At 42.4% G+C, this 18,659-nt stretch overlaps 1 protein-coding gene across 1 annotated transcript; it reads left to right on the top strand.

Annotated features, from left to right (window-relative positions):
- The first annotated feature begins 7,069 nt into the window (after positions 1 to 7,069).
- ATP4B (ATPase H+/K+ transporting subunit beta) lies at positions 7,070 to 14,303 on the top strand. Its single transcript, XM_057422304.1, has 7 exons — positions 7,070 to 7,190; positions 9,148 to 9,276; positions 10,507 to 10,620; positions 11,320 to 11,519; positions 12,858 to 12,914; positions 13,628 to 13,720; positions 13,891 to 14,303. The coding sequence occupies exons 1-7, from the start codon at positions 7,079 to 7,081 to the stop codon at positions 14,050 to 14,052; spliced, it is 867 nt and encodes a 288-aa protein (XP_057278287.1). The 5' UTR covers positions 7,070 to 7,078; the 3' UTR covers positions 14,053 to 14,303.
- The last annotated feature ends 4,356 nt before the right edge of the window (positions 14,304 to 18,659 follow it).

The following is an 18,659-nucleotide window of genomic DNA, read 5'->3' as shown; positions in this document are numbered from 1 at the left end:
CAGCACTGCACCATCTATTAAGAAGAAGAAAAATGACTGCTACTGCTGAACCCAGGACAATAGCATAGCACCATTGCATCATGCTTTTCGATACTCGGAATACTTTATTCAAAGCAAACAAATATCTCTTTATCCAGCAACAGAAACCATGCCAATTAAAAGAGCATCAGTCTGTTGTTGTAATAAGGCCAGGAGGACAGCTGAGCAGCTCCAGAGGGACAGGGAGTGTCAAAGGATGCCTGCATGCTGAAGTGAGCTCATTAGCCACTGAACAGCCATGTGGTTATACTGGAAGAAAATCCTACACTTGTAGCTGGCCTCATTTCCATGTATTGGCCAGGAAAAAAATACATATATACATATACATATATATATATATATATGTATTTCATTAGCACAAGTAGGGGAAATAAGGCCTATGGGGATTTAGCTCTTGGCAAGTACAGTATTACTCAGATTGATAACAGAGGAGGAATCAGGCATGCATACTTAAGGGAAATTTTCAATGAGTATGAGGGGCATCTGTAAAAGTATATTTTCCCAATGGTATTTTAACACCCGCAGCTCGAGTTGCTGCTTTCTATTCGGTATTGTTTTCTCACCCAGTTGAAGCTGACCCTCGCTTGCTTGCCCAATCTGATGCAGCGTTAGCATCCAAAAGGGCACACTCAGAAGCTTCATAAACCCATCTGAGAATCAGTGTGCATCTAGTACTGATGCAAAAGAAATGGTCAGCCTTCCTGCAGCAGACTTTCACAACAGAAATGGAGCAAGAGCTCAAGGAGGTCTTGCAGGTCTAGAAACTTGGACAGAAAATAACATGGCAGAATAACAGAAAATAACAGTGTGGCAAAGTACAAGATACAAAACTAGAGGGCAAGTATATGAATAGCTACAAGGAAGGACTGTGTAAAGAAGCAGCACTCAAAACAGTTTGGAGAATTTGCTGAATAGCAACTACATGTGAATCTGCAATTTGATAGGGATATGTAAAAAATAAAGCAAGCCCTAAGTCATTTTGGATAGCTCATGCTGAGACATCATGTTAACAAGCTGAAAAGCAGTGTTCTCTTTGGACAGATCCCAAGGTAAATTTAAGCCAATGGGCACATTGCCATTGATTTTAGTGGGTTTGTGGTTGGTGAGCCACATCTTCAAAAGCATTCAATTCTGAGCACCTTATTACCCTGAAGACACTGACAAGCTGGGAGAAGTTCAAAGGAAAGTGGCAGTAACAGAGTGTAGGAGAACTGGCTTAGGAAGTAAGATTGAAGAGTTATTACATTATTAATAGCTTGGCTAAGCAATATCTCAACAGTCTTTGAGGCAGGGAGGCATAAAGGAAGGAGAGGATGGTGGGGGGAAGCAATACCTCCCAAAGTGGCAGTGCCTCTATAGCTATGATGGGGTCAGAGATGCAGAGAAGCCCAGCCTGGCACATCTGGACAGATCTGAAGGCTGAGCATACCATACCTTCAATAAGACGGGATTTCTCTCCAGTGAGGAATGCCTCTGGCTGTCCCCACCACCCACAACACCCCCCCAGGCCAGGCCTGGGGTGCCTGGCTTGCCCAGGGGTGGCAGAATGCCCTGGTACAGGGCTGCCATCACCACTGCCAGCCATGGGCTTGATAACAAGTCTCAGGAGCAAGGCCCATCAGGCATGTTCAGTGAGGGCCTCTCTCGACTTCCCAGAAGCTCTGGCTTACTTGGTTTATTTGTAGCAGCAGCTTTTCTAGTGGACCAGGTGTCCTTGGCATGTTTGCTTTTCTTGTTTTTTATTTACATATGACATCATTATTGTTTCCTATATAAGCTGGATTGGAGCAATAATTAATAGAATCTGAAGATTTCAGTTACGCTAACAATAAATTCTTGACGAGTATCCCTTTTGCCCATGGACAAGGAATCAGTGCTCTTATCATGAGTGAACAAAGTTAATGCTTTATTAATGTTGATATATTCGGTGCTGAGCAAACGTAAAGCAGCTCAAGCAAGTACGGAGTGTCAGGAGCTCTGTGTAAAGCAGGCCTAGCCTGCCGCGGCATGCCAGCATACAGCTCTGCTCAGGGCAACATCTCCAGGAGATAACACCTCAGCCTGGATCTAAACTTTAAAGCATGGTGCTACAGAGTTGGCCTTCAAGCTCATTACTCAAGCTTGCTAAATGCACATACGAGTCCAGCTCCCTCTGATCACAGTGGTGCAGCCATCCTGTGCACATTGTCCATGACGGTTTTGGAGAGTCGGGGCTTCCCCAGGGCCATGCTTTGCCCTGCTGACACCTTGGTCACAGGGGAAATCAAATGGAGAATGCCTTGCCCTGCGAGACACCATGCTCAGAGTAAGTAGAACAGTGCGCTCTGAGCAAGCCGTAACACTGGTGCTAGCATGGCTGCCCACCCTGGGAGGGGAAGCGGGGCCATGGTCTCACCCCATGCTCCTGTGCCACCTTCTCCTTCAGCCGTCCTTCCCTTCATTGGCCAGCCCAAGGTCATCAATGCAGGCAATAAGCACCAGCCAAGGAAAGCAAACACCAGTCCCTCTTCAAGCAGCTCTGGGTACATTAAACATGACAAAAGGCTCAGGGTTGACGGGCTGGCACAGCAAAGGCACTAGGACTGGGTGCCACAAAGCCAGGGCACTGGGACAGTACTGGGTGCTGAGGGGAAGCCCTGTATGGTCAGATAAGGAAAGCAGACACTGGTTCAGTCCTGACAGACTATATAGCAAGAGGGTGCTCAGACCAGTAATCCTCCAGTGGGGCTGTCAAGAGCTGTCCACTGGTCAGTAACAAGTGACAAATCACTGCAGTGGCCAGGAGCCCTTCAGCAGATCCCATAGAGCAGCCATCACTCCATCCTACCCTGATAAACCTCCTTAGACAGACAGTGCTCATTTTCATTCACAAACTTTACACAAGGATTCCATATTTGTCATAGCTGCACATGGGTCCTGCCTGTGGCTCAGCCGTGCTATGCAGCTGGCATATCATGAAGCTCCGATTTCAGCTCTGTGCACCAACACTTCCCCTTCCCACCCCTCCAGTAGGTTTGTCACCCCTCCTTAACCCCCACATTTGCACACACACAGGTGTCAGTTCCTTCTGCCCACAGCTTTCCATCTCCGGTATTACATCCACCTTATGTGGCAGGAGAGGAGAAGGAGGAGGTTCCCCTGGCCTCCTGCGCAGCTCAGTAGGTAAATAAAGGTGTCAAGGCCTATGGTCAGCTCTGTGGAGACAGATTTCTCTCTATGTTCAGAAAAAACCCAGAGGAAAATCTGTCATTAGAAATCTGTGCTCCTTTCATCCCAAACTTTACTCCAGCCTTTCAGGGGAAATAACAAGTTCTGAGTCTGTTTGTTTGCAGGGTGGTGGAAAATCCCCAAATTCTACACTCAGTACTCAGGCACATAGGAAGATGCAGTTCTTCTTTCTTTTCTCGTGGTCTCTCCTGCTGTGAAGTAGAAGAGGGAGAGAGGACAAGCCCATGAAGGCAAAATGGCTGTGCCTGTCTCTGGACCAGGCTGCATCCACAGCATGCAGCACACAGCCCTGAGTCTCCCCCAAGCCCCTCATGGTGTCTCTTCTGTCTCACTGAAGATATGACCAATATTTTTGCATGTTTTTCCAGGTCTAAGTCTTGGAGGAGGGGAGGGCTGTGAAGCAGGCAAACCATCAGGCGGGTTTTTTACATGAAGCAGAGGGGCCCTGTTGCGTGCTCAGGAATGGGGCTCAGCCACATGGGTGACCAGGCTTGTTGACACTTTTCTTTAGCACTGCTTGCAATCCCCGGGTCCTGCCGCTCAATTCTACCTGTGTTATATGAATTACATACACTGTTGTTTGCTGTTTGTGCTGGGGGTTTGTTCGGTTTGTGTTTTGTTTTTTTTTAACAAGCTATCTAATAAACATAAACTTGGAAAATTAATATTTTTCAAAGTCAAGTTGCCAAAATCATGCAAGTGAAATTCAGTTTTTAAAAAAAAATTTTCTGCGGTTATTCAGCCAGTGTTAAATAGAAAGTACCTGTTCACAAGCACCAAGCGACTGCCGCAAGCAGTTGACTGGTGGCACAGACAGCACCACTTCCACAAGCAAGTCTTGTTTTTAAGTTCGATTGCTGGCTCAGAAGCCCTGGTGATTTCATCAATAAAATGCAAGCTTATCAGCTTGTATCTACTGATGTATCACTTCCTCTCCAAATACCGATGTCTTTAATTTTCACTGTGAAATATCTGACGTTTTAATTAACAATTTCCAATACTGGGGGAGAAATCTAAGACAGAAACCATCTTAATACAAGCGACCACTGTTATATGACATTGTTTTTCTTATTTCTGTTTTTTATGCAAATGCATTTTTTGTAATTTATTTAGTTTAGCATATTTATGTATTTAATTTGTGCTATGTACATAGCTTATTATACAATAAAGACATACTAATTCTATTTGCACTTTGATATTAATGTGGTTAATGCATTTATCTAATTTGTATTTTTGTAGCTTCTAGTCAGGACCAATTTCCATCTGTAATGTTTCTCTGCTTTATTCTTACCTTTTATTGTAGATATTGCTGTTAAAGTGATGCTTTTTCATTTTCAGTTTTCTCTGAACTTTATTAACCCTGGTTCAGAAACAAGGAGAAACAATTTAAATCATCCACTTGAATCATGTGGCCTTCTTACACTTGCCTAATAGGGCCAGCACTGTTGAATCTCGGCTAGCAAATTATGTACAGACTCCAGGCAGCATTAAAACCAGCCAGGCACTCCCCCTCTGTTTGAAATCTGGCTTTTCCTTCAACCGATTCCCTGCCTCTTCTGGAATATACAAATCCTGAGAAACTTCTTTGACCCAGTTGAAATGAAAGCATTCAACATTTCTCCTCTTCCATTGCCCACATGGTACCCCTAGGATGCCTTGTGCCATTCTTACCCTTCCACACCTGGCTCTGCTCTCCTGGTTTTGCAGTCTCCTTCACAGTATGCAGCCACAGCAGGGAGAGTGTTGCTGAACTCAGCAGAGCTTTAGGTTCCCTGGTGAATGATAGATGGGAACAGACAAGTATAATAGAGAGAGGAGCACATGAAAATCATTGACCTCAGTTTCATTAGAGTACAAACCACTAAGTTTCGAGAGGCTCCACTTTGCCTCCTGTACAGACACTAGTACCCTGGTGATATCTACATTGTCTTCACTGTGTGAAAACAGAAGTAACGTTTTCCTTTTGAACATAATTTGGGATTTAATGTAATTATTAAGAATTAATTTGTTTACATTTATTTGCCCGCTGAAGTCTGTGTACTGTTAAAGTATCACCTTTCTGCTAGGAGAAAGTTCTCTTTCTTCATAAAGCCTCTGACTCCACATCTCACCAAGTCCAGTTGCTCTCCTCCACGGGATTCATCCGACGGGCTCCTGCTCAAAAGCTAAATCCTGTTTAAGATCTGTCACATCCCTCCTTGCTTTTCCCCCTAACTTCTTCAAGCCTCTATTCCTGCTACATGGGAGCCTCCACGAGCCTTTTAACCTCTGGGCACCTGTTTCATTTTCATCATTGCCCGATCTCCTTGTCTTATTTTAACTTAAAAAAATATACTTATTTGTCCTGAATATCAGCCAGTTCATGGTACAGTGACTGAAAGTACCTTTCTGTTCATCCTCTTCTTCTTTCTCTTGGAAATAGAAATTGGTCAAATGTCTGTAAATCTAATTTTTCTTGTACTTGGTCTGGCTCCTATTTCATCATCTGAAAAGAAGTTAAATCACCCCAAATGGTGGCTATTACACTAAACTATCATGCTGCCTGGTCTGAGGCAGAAAAGCACAATAAATCTCTGTTCAGAAACTCAGCATTATTTAATTCACAGAACAGCCATATTTTTCGAGCTGACAGGCTCAGTTACAGCTCTTTCAATGTCCAAATAATCCAAAGTCTCTCAGCTAACCTTATATATGTGCTCATTTTAGAGACTTCGACCCCACCAGTCGTCCTGTGAAGTGAGTGAAAGGCACATCAATATACCTAGTTAAAAAGGATAAAACCCTGGCCCTGCTGAATTCACAAGGCAATTTTGGGTTTGATATTAATGGGATTCAATAACAGAGTAAGAGCGTTAGCAAACAACTTTGACAAGCAGCAAGGATACCAGTGAACCCAGAAGGGCTTTCTAAAACCCAAGCTCTCCTTGCAGCAGGGGCATTTAGAGAACCCATTGGCTCGGCCATTTGCCATAAGTCCTTTGCTTTTGTATCTGTGTGAAGGTGCTGGGGACAGTTTCACTGCTGCTGCTATGGGCACAGTGGAGGTCAGGGTTGGGTGTCTGCCTCTGAGCACACAGGAGCCTTTAGCTTAAAGCTCATAGAAAAGGTAGCTAGAGAACACCTGTAGGTTCTCTGCTCTGCCTTATTATATAGCTGCATGGCAAAACTTTTATTATACATACTTTGAAGCTGAGTTAGCATTGTCAGAGATCTAAAAACATTTTCTGCAGAAAACAGGATAACATTGATCTGCATTTCCCCAGCTGTGCAACACGGCAAACCCTCTGGGAAACGGTGCTCTTCCCTCACCCACTCCTGCTGCAATCCTCTATATCCCAACAGAGGGCTACGGGTTGTAGTGGCACAATTATATCCACTATTTGCAGGTTAATGGGAAAAAAAAAAAAAAAAAAAGAAAGAAAACTCAGAGAGAAATAAGTTCTCCTTCACTTTATCTGCTCTGATAACAGCTATCACAGTAAGTCTATCGCAAGCCCTACAGGCACTTGGCAAAATGTGTAACTCTGCTGACCTGCTAAGGCAGTCAAAAGAAAAGAGAAGGGCATTTGATAGGAACTAACTTTTCCTTGCCAGCCTCAACCCCAGCATTATCAACACCCTTTATAAAGAATTGTATCTGCTGTAGGTTGATAATAGCGATCAGGGGCTTTCATTGGTATAGGAAGTAATCTCGGTGACCTTCACTGGAGAAGGTATAAAAACCAAAGCTTTTTTCTTGGACAACTGTTTGGGCATTGGTTGAATTTCTTAGTTTCAAAGGAGGACACCTTTGGGAAAATTTTGTGAGAAAATGGCAACTTTAAATGAAAAAAAGACCTGCAGCGAGCGGATGGAAAATTTCCGTCGTTTTGTCTGGAATCCAGAAACAAAGCTCTTCATGGGAAGGACCTTAATTAACTGGGGTAGGTTTTCACACACAAGAGTCTTCTCTTCCTTTTGATACACTTCAAAACTTTGGGTGGAGGGTCACCCTAATTAATAATGTGGTGTTAGATATGTCGGAAATGTTGAAGACACCAGTTCTTATATGTATTTCTGAGCCACATTCAGAATCAACTAGATCAAAACATTGATCCAAGCAGTTCCTGCAAATATTAAGAAGATTTAAAACTGGGTTTGGACCAAATACTTCAGAAGGATAAAACTTTACACATTAACAGTTAATTTATTAATAGCTGAGGGTGATGGTTACAACGTGCTTCTGACATTGTTGACTAAAAGGGGTTCCGATATATAGAGAATTTTGCTTAACTTGTGGGCTTTGTCCAAATCTCTTGAAACACTTTCTGCTTTTCCAAAATTCCTTTTAAAATTATTGTCTGCTCAGTAGCTCTTCTGATCTCTTATCACTGCATGCTGGTGAGTATTTCAGCTGAATCTCCCTGCCTGCAGACAGACTTGTGTCTATGACAAAGGCGTTTTTTGATCTACATTCTGGGAAAGGTAACCCTAACCATTGTAAGGAGGATGCCTGCTCTTGCAAATTTCCAGGTGACTTTTTCCTGCTGTGAAGCTGATGAGTGTAGCTTACTGGCTACTCTTAACACCAGATTTTTACAGAAAATTAAACCAAAATTAGCCTTTCCAGTTTGGAGAGAAGAAGATCTTATGAGGTGCTGATTACAGGGAATCAGTTTCTGACACCCACCCCCACAAATAACCACTGGCTTCTTGTAGGGCAGCCAGCTGTATGTAAGACACATTATAGAATCATAGAATCATAGAATGGTTTGGGTTGGAAAGGACCTTAAGATCATCTAGTTCCAACCTCCCTGCCACCTCACAGTAGGCTAGTTGATCAAGGCTCTGTCTATACTGGCCTTGAACACTGAGAGAGATAGAGCATTCACCACTTCTTTGGGCAATCATCTGTTCCAGTGCCTCAGCACCCTCACAGTAAAAACTTCATCCTTATATCTAACCTGAACTTCCCCTGTTTACGTTTTAACCCGTTACCCCTTGTCCTATCACTACAGCCCCTGATGAAGAGTTGCTCCCCAGCACCCCTATAGCCCCCCTTCAGATACTGGAAGGCTGCCATGAGGTCTCCACTCAGCCTTCTCTTCTCCAGGCTGTACAGCCCCGACTTCCTCAGCCTGTCTTCATACGGGAGGTGCTCCAGACCCCTGATCATCCTCGTGGCCCTCCTCTGGACTTGTTCCAACAGTTCCATGTCCTTTTTATGTTGAGGACACCAGAACTGCACACAATACTCCAGGTGAGGTCTCACAAGAGCAGAGTAGAGGGGCAGGATCACCTCCTTCAACCTGCTGGTCACGCTCCTTTTGATGCAGCCCAGGATACAGCTGCATCAAAAGCTGCACACAGGCAGAAACATAACATTATTCTGCATCTTGCACCAGAATAAGAGGGAAAACTGACACATTTTGCTGAAGGCAATTTCAGCTGTAAAAGGCAGTGAAGTGATATAGGTCTGCAACCAACACACCTGAAATGCTGACATATGTCATCCAAATAACACACAAGGAGCAACTTGGTTTTGTTGAAGAAATACCTCAGCTGTGTCGTTTAGTCCATGTGTAGTAAGCATATAAATGGTCTTACTATATGAAGTTACTTCAAGAAGCCACGCAATCTTTAAGCTAGTCACAGATAAGCACCAAGTACTGCAAAAATCCTTGTGAAACTGAACAAATTTACAGCCAAAATTTTCTAGGAGATTATTCTTTTGAGTGTAGAGAAGAAGATCCACAACACCTGTTCCTTTGCAGGGAAAGCATCCCCGGGGGCAAGGACAGATAGGAGATGGTTTCTGCTGCCAGGACGGTCCCAGCCACGGAGGGAACGTTGCATCACCTTGCTTGAAAAATGAGATTTTGCCCCCATTTCTTTCCACAGTGTGGATCAGCCTGTACTACCTGGCTTTCTATGTGGTGATGTCAGGGCTCTTCGCACTCTCCATCTATTCTTTAATGAGGACAGTGAATCCATACGAGCCGGATTACCAAGACCAGCTGAAATCCCCAGGTACTGCCATGGTCCAGGCAGCTGCTGCTTGGGGAGAAAGCTAAAGCTCCCCAGGGTCCTGCAGTGGCTGCATGGGGCAGGGCTGAGAGGCACTGGCAGAGCCCGGGTGCAAGGGAAGACATATGTGGAATGCACCAAGTCAATTCTGCCCAAACATACCCTGCAAAATGTAACCTCCACCTGAAAAACTTTTAGGCTTAAAAAAAAATATTTGTGCATTTATTTCATCTGTTCTTTTATATATTTTATATTTATATATAAAATATATTGATTAAATATAATACATTAATATGATGCAATATGATACAAATGAATATATATATTTATTTCATCATGCCATTGAGACAACCAGTGCCTGCCTGTCACAGTCACCTGCAAATGGGGAAGCCCTTCCCAGGCTGCAGGGCACCTCCTCGCCTCATAGGCAGGGCTCAGCCCCTGGGAAACTCCTGGTTTCTGTTCCGGCCCCAAGCGCGCCAGAGGGTTTTGGGTTGCCTGCCAAGATGGAAAGTGCTGGGGTGAGCTGCCTGGGGTGGGTATTTCTGTGCTTGCCAGCAGCATGGAAAGGTCCTGGGACAGTAGAAATCCTTTCCCAGCGGGATTGCTGTGACAGCAGCCAAGCACGTAAAAAGAAGACAAAGACACTTGGGATTAGGAATAAAGATCTGTGGGACACGAAGTGAGACTGGGAAGATCATCAGTGAGAAATCGTCAGCGCACACTGCTAAAACTTCACTCCCCCTAATGGTGTTTTACAGCTACTGCTGTTGTATTTTGAAGTTTCCTCTTCCAATATTCAGGAAGCTTGGTATTTGCTGGCAAAATAATTCCTGTAAAATATTCCGTGTGACTTTGAGAAAGCTGTTTGTCGTGCTGCAGTACGATCTGTTTCTTTTAACCTGCTGTGACTATTACAACTGTGATTCTGAACAAGTCCTGGGGAAATCCAGTGCAATTGCTGGAATGATTTTGCAAGCTGTTCTAATAACAGCACACATACAGGGAAAGAATAGGGTATAGTAGCACTCGAGGCTTTAGGGTTTTGGTTGAGCAGCTCACTGCTGAGATGGTTTCCATACAGGGTTAAACTGTCCCCAGCAAAGACTGGGAATCTCTTACACTTACAATAACGGGTCTTGAAGCAGTGTAATAGCTGTTGTCAGTTTAAACAAACAAATCTGTGTCTGGCACCTCTCCTTTGCTTTGCCTTCCCTTTTTTCTCCCATAAAGGTGTTACGTTACGACCCGATGTTTATGGGGATAGAGGACTGCAAATTTATTACAACGTATCTGACAACAAAACCTGGGAAGGTTTAGTGACAACTCTTCAGACTTTTCTAACAGGTAAAATGAGGTTTCCTGCATAAATATCGAAGAAATGTGCTGTGACATCTCCTGTAGTAGATCTGAGGACCTTAACGTGGTGTTTCCATTTTACATTTGTCCTTCTGAAATCACAGATTTTGAGTGGAAGTTGCATCTTCTAAAAGGGCCGAGCAAATCACCTCATGAATTTATAAATCAAACATATTTAAACATGTCTATTAAAAGCAGAGCCCTGCTTCAGAGCTTTTACTTTGTTTAATCCTAAATAGCCTTAATAAAATAGGCCAATAAAAATTCTGAAGGAAGAGCGAGGAAAAAAGGTCTTTAAAACTAGTCTGTCTAAATTAATCTAATACTGTCCATGACTACAACTATCAAAGTGCCCTAGTAAGTCTTGTGAAGCTTTCGCATAGTGTCATCAGGGAGTATAGTCAAAGTAGGTTAGATGCTCCATTTGCCTGTTTGTATCTTCATTTATGTTCCTCTTGAGCCTATATATCATCTTGTACACATACTGAAAGAAACTGTATTTGAAATTGGGTTTATAAGGAGCTAGCAACACAAATTGACAGTTTTAACTCAATTTGATCTCTTTTTTTTGGCTTTGTCTGGATACTACATTCCCATGATATAACCTCCAGCCTGATATTGGGATGTATAACTTACACATGAAAGAACTTCAGAGGGGAATTTTTCTTTCTCCCTTCACACATCTAGCATACACGCCAGCTGCTCAGCACCTGAACATCAACTGCACCAGTGACACCTACTTCTTCCAAGACACCTTCGATGGCCCAAATAAAACAAAACTATCCTGCAAATTTACGTCAGATATGCTTCAAAACTGCTCTGGCATCATGGATCCGACTTTTGGATTTCCAGAAGGAAAACCCTGTTTTATTATAAAAATGAACAGGGTAAGTACAAGCTCAAGGTGCTGAAGAGGAAAAAATTCACCAAGAAACCCCTAATAGCTCAAGTCTGTGCTGAGGAGCTGCTGTTTCATCTGCTGCTATGGGTTCTGATCTCTGCTTTATTCTGGGAGGAGAAATTCATATGCTTTTCCAAAGAAAACTCCAGAGTTATCAGACAAATAATGAGACTTGCTCACTACCCCTAGAGAAGTAATGTAGGGCAAAGTGATGTCTGAACTGACTCTCTAAATCTTTGGCTTTCATTTAGTTTTATTAGCGTTTCCACAGCACTCTCATCCAACGAACTATCAATCACCTAAAAGAGTTTTGTTCTGCAATACCATGATCATGTGCATTCAGCTGAGGCACTAAGCTGAAGTGATTCCAGAGAGGGGATACTTGCACAACTTATTTCTCCAGGCAGCAAAGAAAACACTTAGCAGAACCTTCAAAACCAGAATTCAAACCCGGTGGATAATTTCTTCAGTGAAAACCACCAACACGTGGTTTGTTTGTTTTTTTTTTTTTGGAGAGGGAAAAGGGAATCTTCTAAGCTTCCTTATTTTTTTTCTTTTTTTCAGGACAGACAGAAGCATAAGCATTTTATTTTGTTTTCAGGTAAAATCCTGAGCCTTCTAGCTCAGCTTTGTAGAAAGAGCTCAAATTGTCCTCCAGTTCCTGACAGATAAAATCACTTGTTTTTTGGTTTTCACCCTCAACATCTTCAACAATCTGTGCAAGATCTAACTGTGAGAGGAGAGCTGTGCTTCTAGTTTTGGCAGGCTTTTTCAAGAAAAGCCTGTGCTTCCTTCAGCAAGGCTGCACACCAGCCCTGGCAGACGATAGGATAGTGCCTGGGAAGCTTTACTTCCCTCCACCTTTGCTTCTATACGATGCTAGCCCACTATTTTTGCAGGATCAAATGGACCCAAGGGTTTCTGCCAAAGCCAAAGTTTTCTAACAAGGCATAAACCAAAGAGATTCAGCTTTTCCTCTGTTGTCAGGCAATTAGCTGGTTTAAGAGACCCCTGGCTGCCTAGGCATCAGGAGCAAGTGGCACATGTGGGTTAATGGGCTGGACCTGCCAGGAGGCTCAGAGCCACCTGCCCTGCCTAGGCTAGAGCCCATCTGCCATGACCATCCCGGGCACTGCAGAGCCCTGCTTCCCAAATACCCAGCCATGACATGGCTTTTAACCCAGGTACATAAGATGAGATGATCTGGTTGACAGTGCTTTATGCAGAAATACATCAGCCATCCTTCGAAGCTCAGATAATAATGTTCTTGTTTTTCATCTCAAAACAATTCCCAAGATGACCAAATGTGTGTTTCCTATTTCAGATTATCAACTTTCTCCCTGGCAATGGCACTGCACCAAGGGTGAACTGCACATATGTGGTAAGTGTATGAAGTCCGAGTCTCAAAAAATTTCTATCACTGCAGCTCTGGGAGTGAGTCAAGCGCAGTTGCGACCAGAAAGATCACCCTGCATCTCTGGACATCAGATCATTCTGGCTAACTACTGGGAATATTCTCAGTTCTGTGTGACGTCTTGCATCAGTAGGCATCATAGAATGGTTTGGGTTGGAAGGGACCTTGAAGATCATCTAGTTCCAACCCCCCTGCACAGGCAGTGACACCTCCCACTAGACCAGTTTTCTTAAAGCCCCATCCTGTCCAAAGAACAACCTAAGAACAAAACCCAACCAACCAACCAACCAACCCACCCAAACCAAAACCAAACATCTGCTTTATTTTAAATCACAATTGTTTTTGTGTACTGCAGAGAACATTTGTTGTTTTCTCTCAGCTCCAAGTAATGAAGTCTGTGCCTCAGCACAGTTCCTTCAGGTTCTCTGCCTGTTTCAGCAGATCCCCATTCATCAAATCCACAACTGCTATGAAAGAACACTTGACTCTTTTCCTTGGCAATAGTAACAGAAGGAGATTTTCTCTTTTGTTTGGAAAATAACACTAAGGCCAGTGCTAAACAGATTGCTGAACTCGAGTTTTATTACAGACTACGCAGCTTTCGGCAGTAGGACAGCATGTTCCCAGTGCTGGCTTCTAACTGCCTAACCAGTGAAGCTTCTTCCTTACTTTACAAACAGGGCGATGAGTCTCACCTGCCGGAAGCGGATTACTACCCTGTGAATGGCACCTTCAACTTGCACTACTTCCCCTACTATGGAAAAAAAGCACAGGTGGGTGCTCATATATTTCAGTATCACTTTTCTTCTTTACCTTTGCATTAGGTGAAACATATGGAGCATTTCTTCAGTCTTAAAACTAGCCTTCTCTCCAGTTCTGGTAAGACTTTATTTTTAAATTGCTAAGGGTAAATTTAAAGTACTTTTTTTCCCCCTCCTCCTAGCCCAGCTACAGCAATCCTTTGGTAGCTGTGAAATTTCTCAACATTACGAGGAATGTAGAACATAGAATAGTGTGCAAAGTCATTGGAGCTGGAATTACCTTTGATAATGTTCATGATCCATATGAAGGAAAAGTGGAATTTAAATTGAAAATTGAAGACTGAGCAGCAACAGAGGCACTTCTGAAAAACACGTGTGAAGAGTAAACTCACCTATTATCACATTCATCCATATTTATTTTCTCACTATGATTGCCATATAAATTTAGGCAAACAGCAGTGCAAAGAGACATTTTCTACTGAAAGATGAGCCATATAGCTAAAAATCAAGATACCACTCTCAGTCAATGAAGGAGATGAGGTTTAACTCAATGTACATAGTTTAATATTCCATGGCTATTGTATGCTATTGCTTTCATGCAGGTATTTGTATAAAACAAATTTCCCCTAAACTGAGCAGCTGTGTATTCATATAAAATAAGTATAGGATCAAAACATTTTCTGTCACTTTTCAAACCATAATAAATAATTTATGTATGATACTGAATGGTGGGTATTGAGAAATAATTTGATAGAAAAATTAATTGATGCTTTGAGATACTAGCAAGTACTTTAATTCAGTCTCCCTTGTATAGGATGCATAAAAGTACATTAAAGTTATCTGTATCCCAATGCACTGGTTTTTTTACTAGACAGCCAAGTTGGATTTTTGTAGTTGACCAATCAATGGGTGCAAAAGAACTTGAAATCTGTCCTCTAGCTTACAGATTTTTATTGTACCACTTACAATTTCTGTTTGTATATAACTTAATAAAAATGACTGATAAGACTGTAACATCCACTTACACCCAGGAGAACTGTTCTCGTTTCACTACCTGAAGTTGTCATTTGTCTGTTTTTCCAGTAGGATAGCCTTGTATTGCAATGATAACATTGGGGTTACTTGGAATGATCTGAAAGATGCTGAAGTAAAACTGAATCTTTAAGTTAATCTGAAATCAGAGAAGTCTAACAACCACATATGGTGCAGAGACACAAGACCGCTGTGTCTGATAGTTTATTTATGTTAGTTGAAGGCCAGGAGGCTTCCACCACAGAATAAACATCACACACACAAGCAAAAAGGTATTAAACTGAAGAAATAATTTTACACCTTCACTGCCTGGACATTTTAGGAGGTGGGAAGATGGAACAGGTTGACCTCCTTTACTACAGTGACATTCAGACAGCCAACTTGCAGAAAGAAACCAGTTGGAGGAGAGTATTTCTGCTTCAACACCAAAAATGGTATTTGAGCCTTTCTTAGAAAAAATGGACATTCTGCATTTCAGAAACAATAAAAAAATTCATCCTCATGTAAGAATTTTCCCCCACACCCCGACCTTCCATGTTTAAATTTTTATGGTGGAGCTCTGCCTGTGTTCTAAGAGATTGAATGGAAATGAACTTTATAGCCTTGTTGGAACACAGGTCTCCCCCTGCTGATCTTTCCAAAGTAACATGGAAAACAATAAAATCATAAAATCACTGAAAGTTTTGGGTTGGAAGGGACCTTAAAGCTCATCTAGTTCCAACCCCCTGCCTCAGGCAGGGAGACCTTCCACTAGACCAGGTTTCTCCAAGCCCCATACAACCTGGCCTTGAACGCTGCCAGGGATGGAGCAGCCACAACCTTTCTGGGTGACCCAAGAGAACCAGCAGTCAGTCCATGTCTCTGGGGCAGTGGAGGGGGCAGGCAGCCCTTACCAGAGAAGAAAACCGGGCATCTGCCTGTGCCAGGCTGTCTGCCCTTTCTTCTCTCGGCTGTGCAGGAGAGGTTAGCCATGAGAAGAGGCATAGGGAAGACAGTGACCCTCCATGAAACTTGTATCATTGGCACAATGATTTTTTTATAGCCCGTAAATTTTAGTTTCCAGGCTTATCCCTTAGAGGTGTTAGATAAAACTTTCGAAGATCAGTGCAGAGAGAACAGAAACAAAGCTTTGATGGCATCTTCCTCTTGACACCTCCATCTACTGTTACAAATATTCCTATTACTGGTAAAACCAGTAATTGAAGGGTAAAGCCCTAATGTCTATTATTAAAAATTATGAAAAGAAGTAAACAGAGTGCAGAAAACACTGAATGCAAGCTCTTTGATGCTTAAAGGATTTTTTTTGTGTGCAATGACTGAGACTTCAGCAAGTTTGAGATGTTTTTCCCTCTACCTTTCAGAATTGCCAAGTATTATATGTGAATTATTAAGTCCTTGCTTAATGGTCTCACATGTTGTCATTGCTATCACTCTTGGGAATTGCTATCATCATTTCATACAACTGGTTTTAATCTCTTAAGTGCAATAAAAGTAAGAAAGAGGTTGATTCTGCAGCAAATAAAGCTGTCTAGTCATTCACCAATTCTATCCAGTAATCAGATGTAGAAAACTAGCTGCATCAACAATGCTTGCTGAAAACATTTTATGCTTGGCACACATACTCCTTTCACAAACTTCATTTCTTTCAGTTACAAAAGCTCAAAAAAGATTATCCTGTTTTAACATAAAATAAAAATGTCCATGGAAGAACAGGTGCCTTTTCCTCAATTTCATTTGAAAACTTCTCTCACAGGGGATAAAGACTGTTCACTTTTCTTCTCCTTTTTCTTCATAGAGTGGTAACAATGGATGCACAGCATTTCTCATTATATTAAGAGGGGAAGTTGGGTGGAAAATTCCCTTTTTAGGATTCCACTATATCTCTCTCCATTGGCCTAAAATGAGAAGCAACTGAATTCTATTAAGACCCTTCGGATAACACCTTTCAACTTTAACGTGTGCATTTACATGTAGTCCAACCGTTACCGTAACGGGAATTCTACCTTTCCAATTGCAGTACGTTCCAGGGACTCATTACCATCTTTATAAACTAGGTAATTTTGATTTTTCTGATTTTAAGTCCCAGTCCATAAATCTTGTGTCACTTGTCTTTCCAGTGCTGATCAGCCTGGTAACAAGCTGGCCTTTTGTGTGACTTGACATAAATACAGTAAGGTCTCCTCTTTTTTTACTATACCAAGATGGAGTTCCTTAAGTCTCTTAGTAAAACATCCTGGCCTTAGGTATCAAATAACTGGGAGAAGAGTTTTTTTTCTGTGTCTCTTCCTATTTTTACAATACTGTTTTAAACGACAATGCTAACATATACATAAGGTGCTCACTGTTGGTCTCACTGTATGTATTTGGATGAAACATCCCTTTCTAATACATTATTAGTTTCATCTCTACATGTAAAATCAGATGAGCTAGTTCCTTTGAACACCACATTGAAGACATACGTGGTTCCTGTCCACCTTGACACCCAGGTCATTTTTAGGATCCTGTATTTTCAGCATGTAGTCTTACCTCCTGTAAGTGTAGCTTGAATTCTTTGTTCAAAAGATGTACAGTTTAACCATAACATTTTTTGGACATTCCCTGCTTGCCAAAAAATCCACATTAATCTGTCCTTTTCATAATATACTTCTTTTTCTTAACCAGTATAATTTAAAAATATTTTTTACTTTTCTTCTGATTTATTAGAAAACATTAAACAGAAGTACAACCTTACCTGACGCAACTATTCAGTCACTGATAATGCCCAAACCCTACCTTGATTCAGCAGTAAACAGTTCATAAAATATTTAAAATCAGAATGCAAGGAAGTAGAAAAGGCTCAAATACGTTAAAACACATCCTTAATTTCCTTAATTGTCTAAAAATTTGCAATCTCCTCCCAAATTCATTTGACAAGACCTATTCCGTACTTTGTCATTAGTACTTAACCTTCCAGGCCTTTCATTTTCTTTTAGCTGTTTCCTTCAACAGGTTTTGTAATGAGGTTCAGAGCTGATCTCAGGCTGTCTTGACCACATATGGACAGGACTTCCTCACATCACTTTGAAAAGTAGCACTCATCGTTATTTTCGTCTTTAAGTAGTCACTATTCCAAGGTTCATCACAAATCAGCATTGGAAAGGTAGAGATCCACCCTTCCTAGCACCAGCTACCTGGATTGCCTGTTTCCAGAGCATTAAGCCTCAGGTATCTGCTTAACGTTCCACTCTAACACATTCTCTCAAGTTAACATGATGAAAGAACACAAAGCTTGCCGGAAGTCTGCAACTTTGTTTTCTTTTGTGGTCCTGGGACCGGTCTTGTTCAACATCTTTGTTAGGGACACGGACAGCGGGATTGAATGCACCCTCAGCAAGTTTGCCGATGACACCAAGCTGTGTGGTTCTGTTGATACCCTGGAGGGAAGGAATGCCATCCAGAGGGACCTTGACACACTTGTGAGGTGGGCTGATGCCAACCTCATGAAGTTTAACCATGCCAAGTGCAAGGTCCTACACCTGGGTTGGAGCAATCCCAGGCACAGCTACAGGTTGGGCAGAGAAGAGATTCAGAGCAGCCCTGTGGAGAAGGACTTGGGGGTGTTGGTTGATGAGAAAATGAACATGAGCCGGCTTCAGTGTGCGCTCGCAGCCCAGAAAGCCAACCGTATCCTGGGCTGCATCAAAAGGAGCGTGACCAGCAGGTCGAAGGAGGTGATCCTGCCCCTCTACTCTGCTCTTGTGAGACCTCACTTGGAGTATTGTGTGCAGTTCTGGTGTCCTCAACATAAAAAGGACATGAAACTGTTGGAACAAGTCCAGAGGAGGGCCACGAGGATGATCAGGGGACTGGAGCACCTCCCGTATGAAGACGGGCTGAGAAAGTTGGGGCTGTTCAGCCTGGAGAAGAGAAGGCTGCGTGG

The sequence above is a fragment of the Pezoporus wallicus genome, unplaced genomic scaffold (genome assembly GCF_028554395.1).
Source record: "Pezoporus wallicus isolate ANWC-B61680 ecotype Strahan unplaced genomic scaffold, APGP_CSIRO_Pwel_v1 contig_5785, whole genome shotgun sequence".
NCBI classification, from domain to species: domain Eukaryota; kingdom Metazoa; phylum Chordata; class Aves; order Psittaciformes; family Psittacidae; genus Pezoporus; species Pezoporus wallicus.
This window is presented reverse-complemented; position numbering and strand designations above follow the sequence as displayed.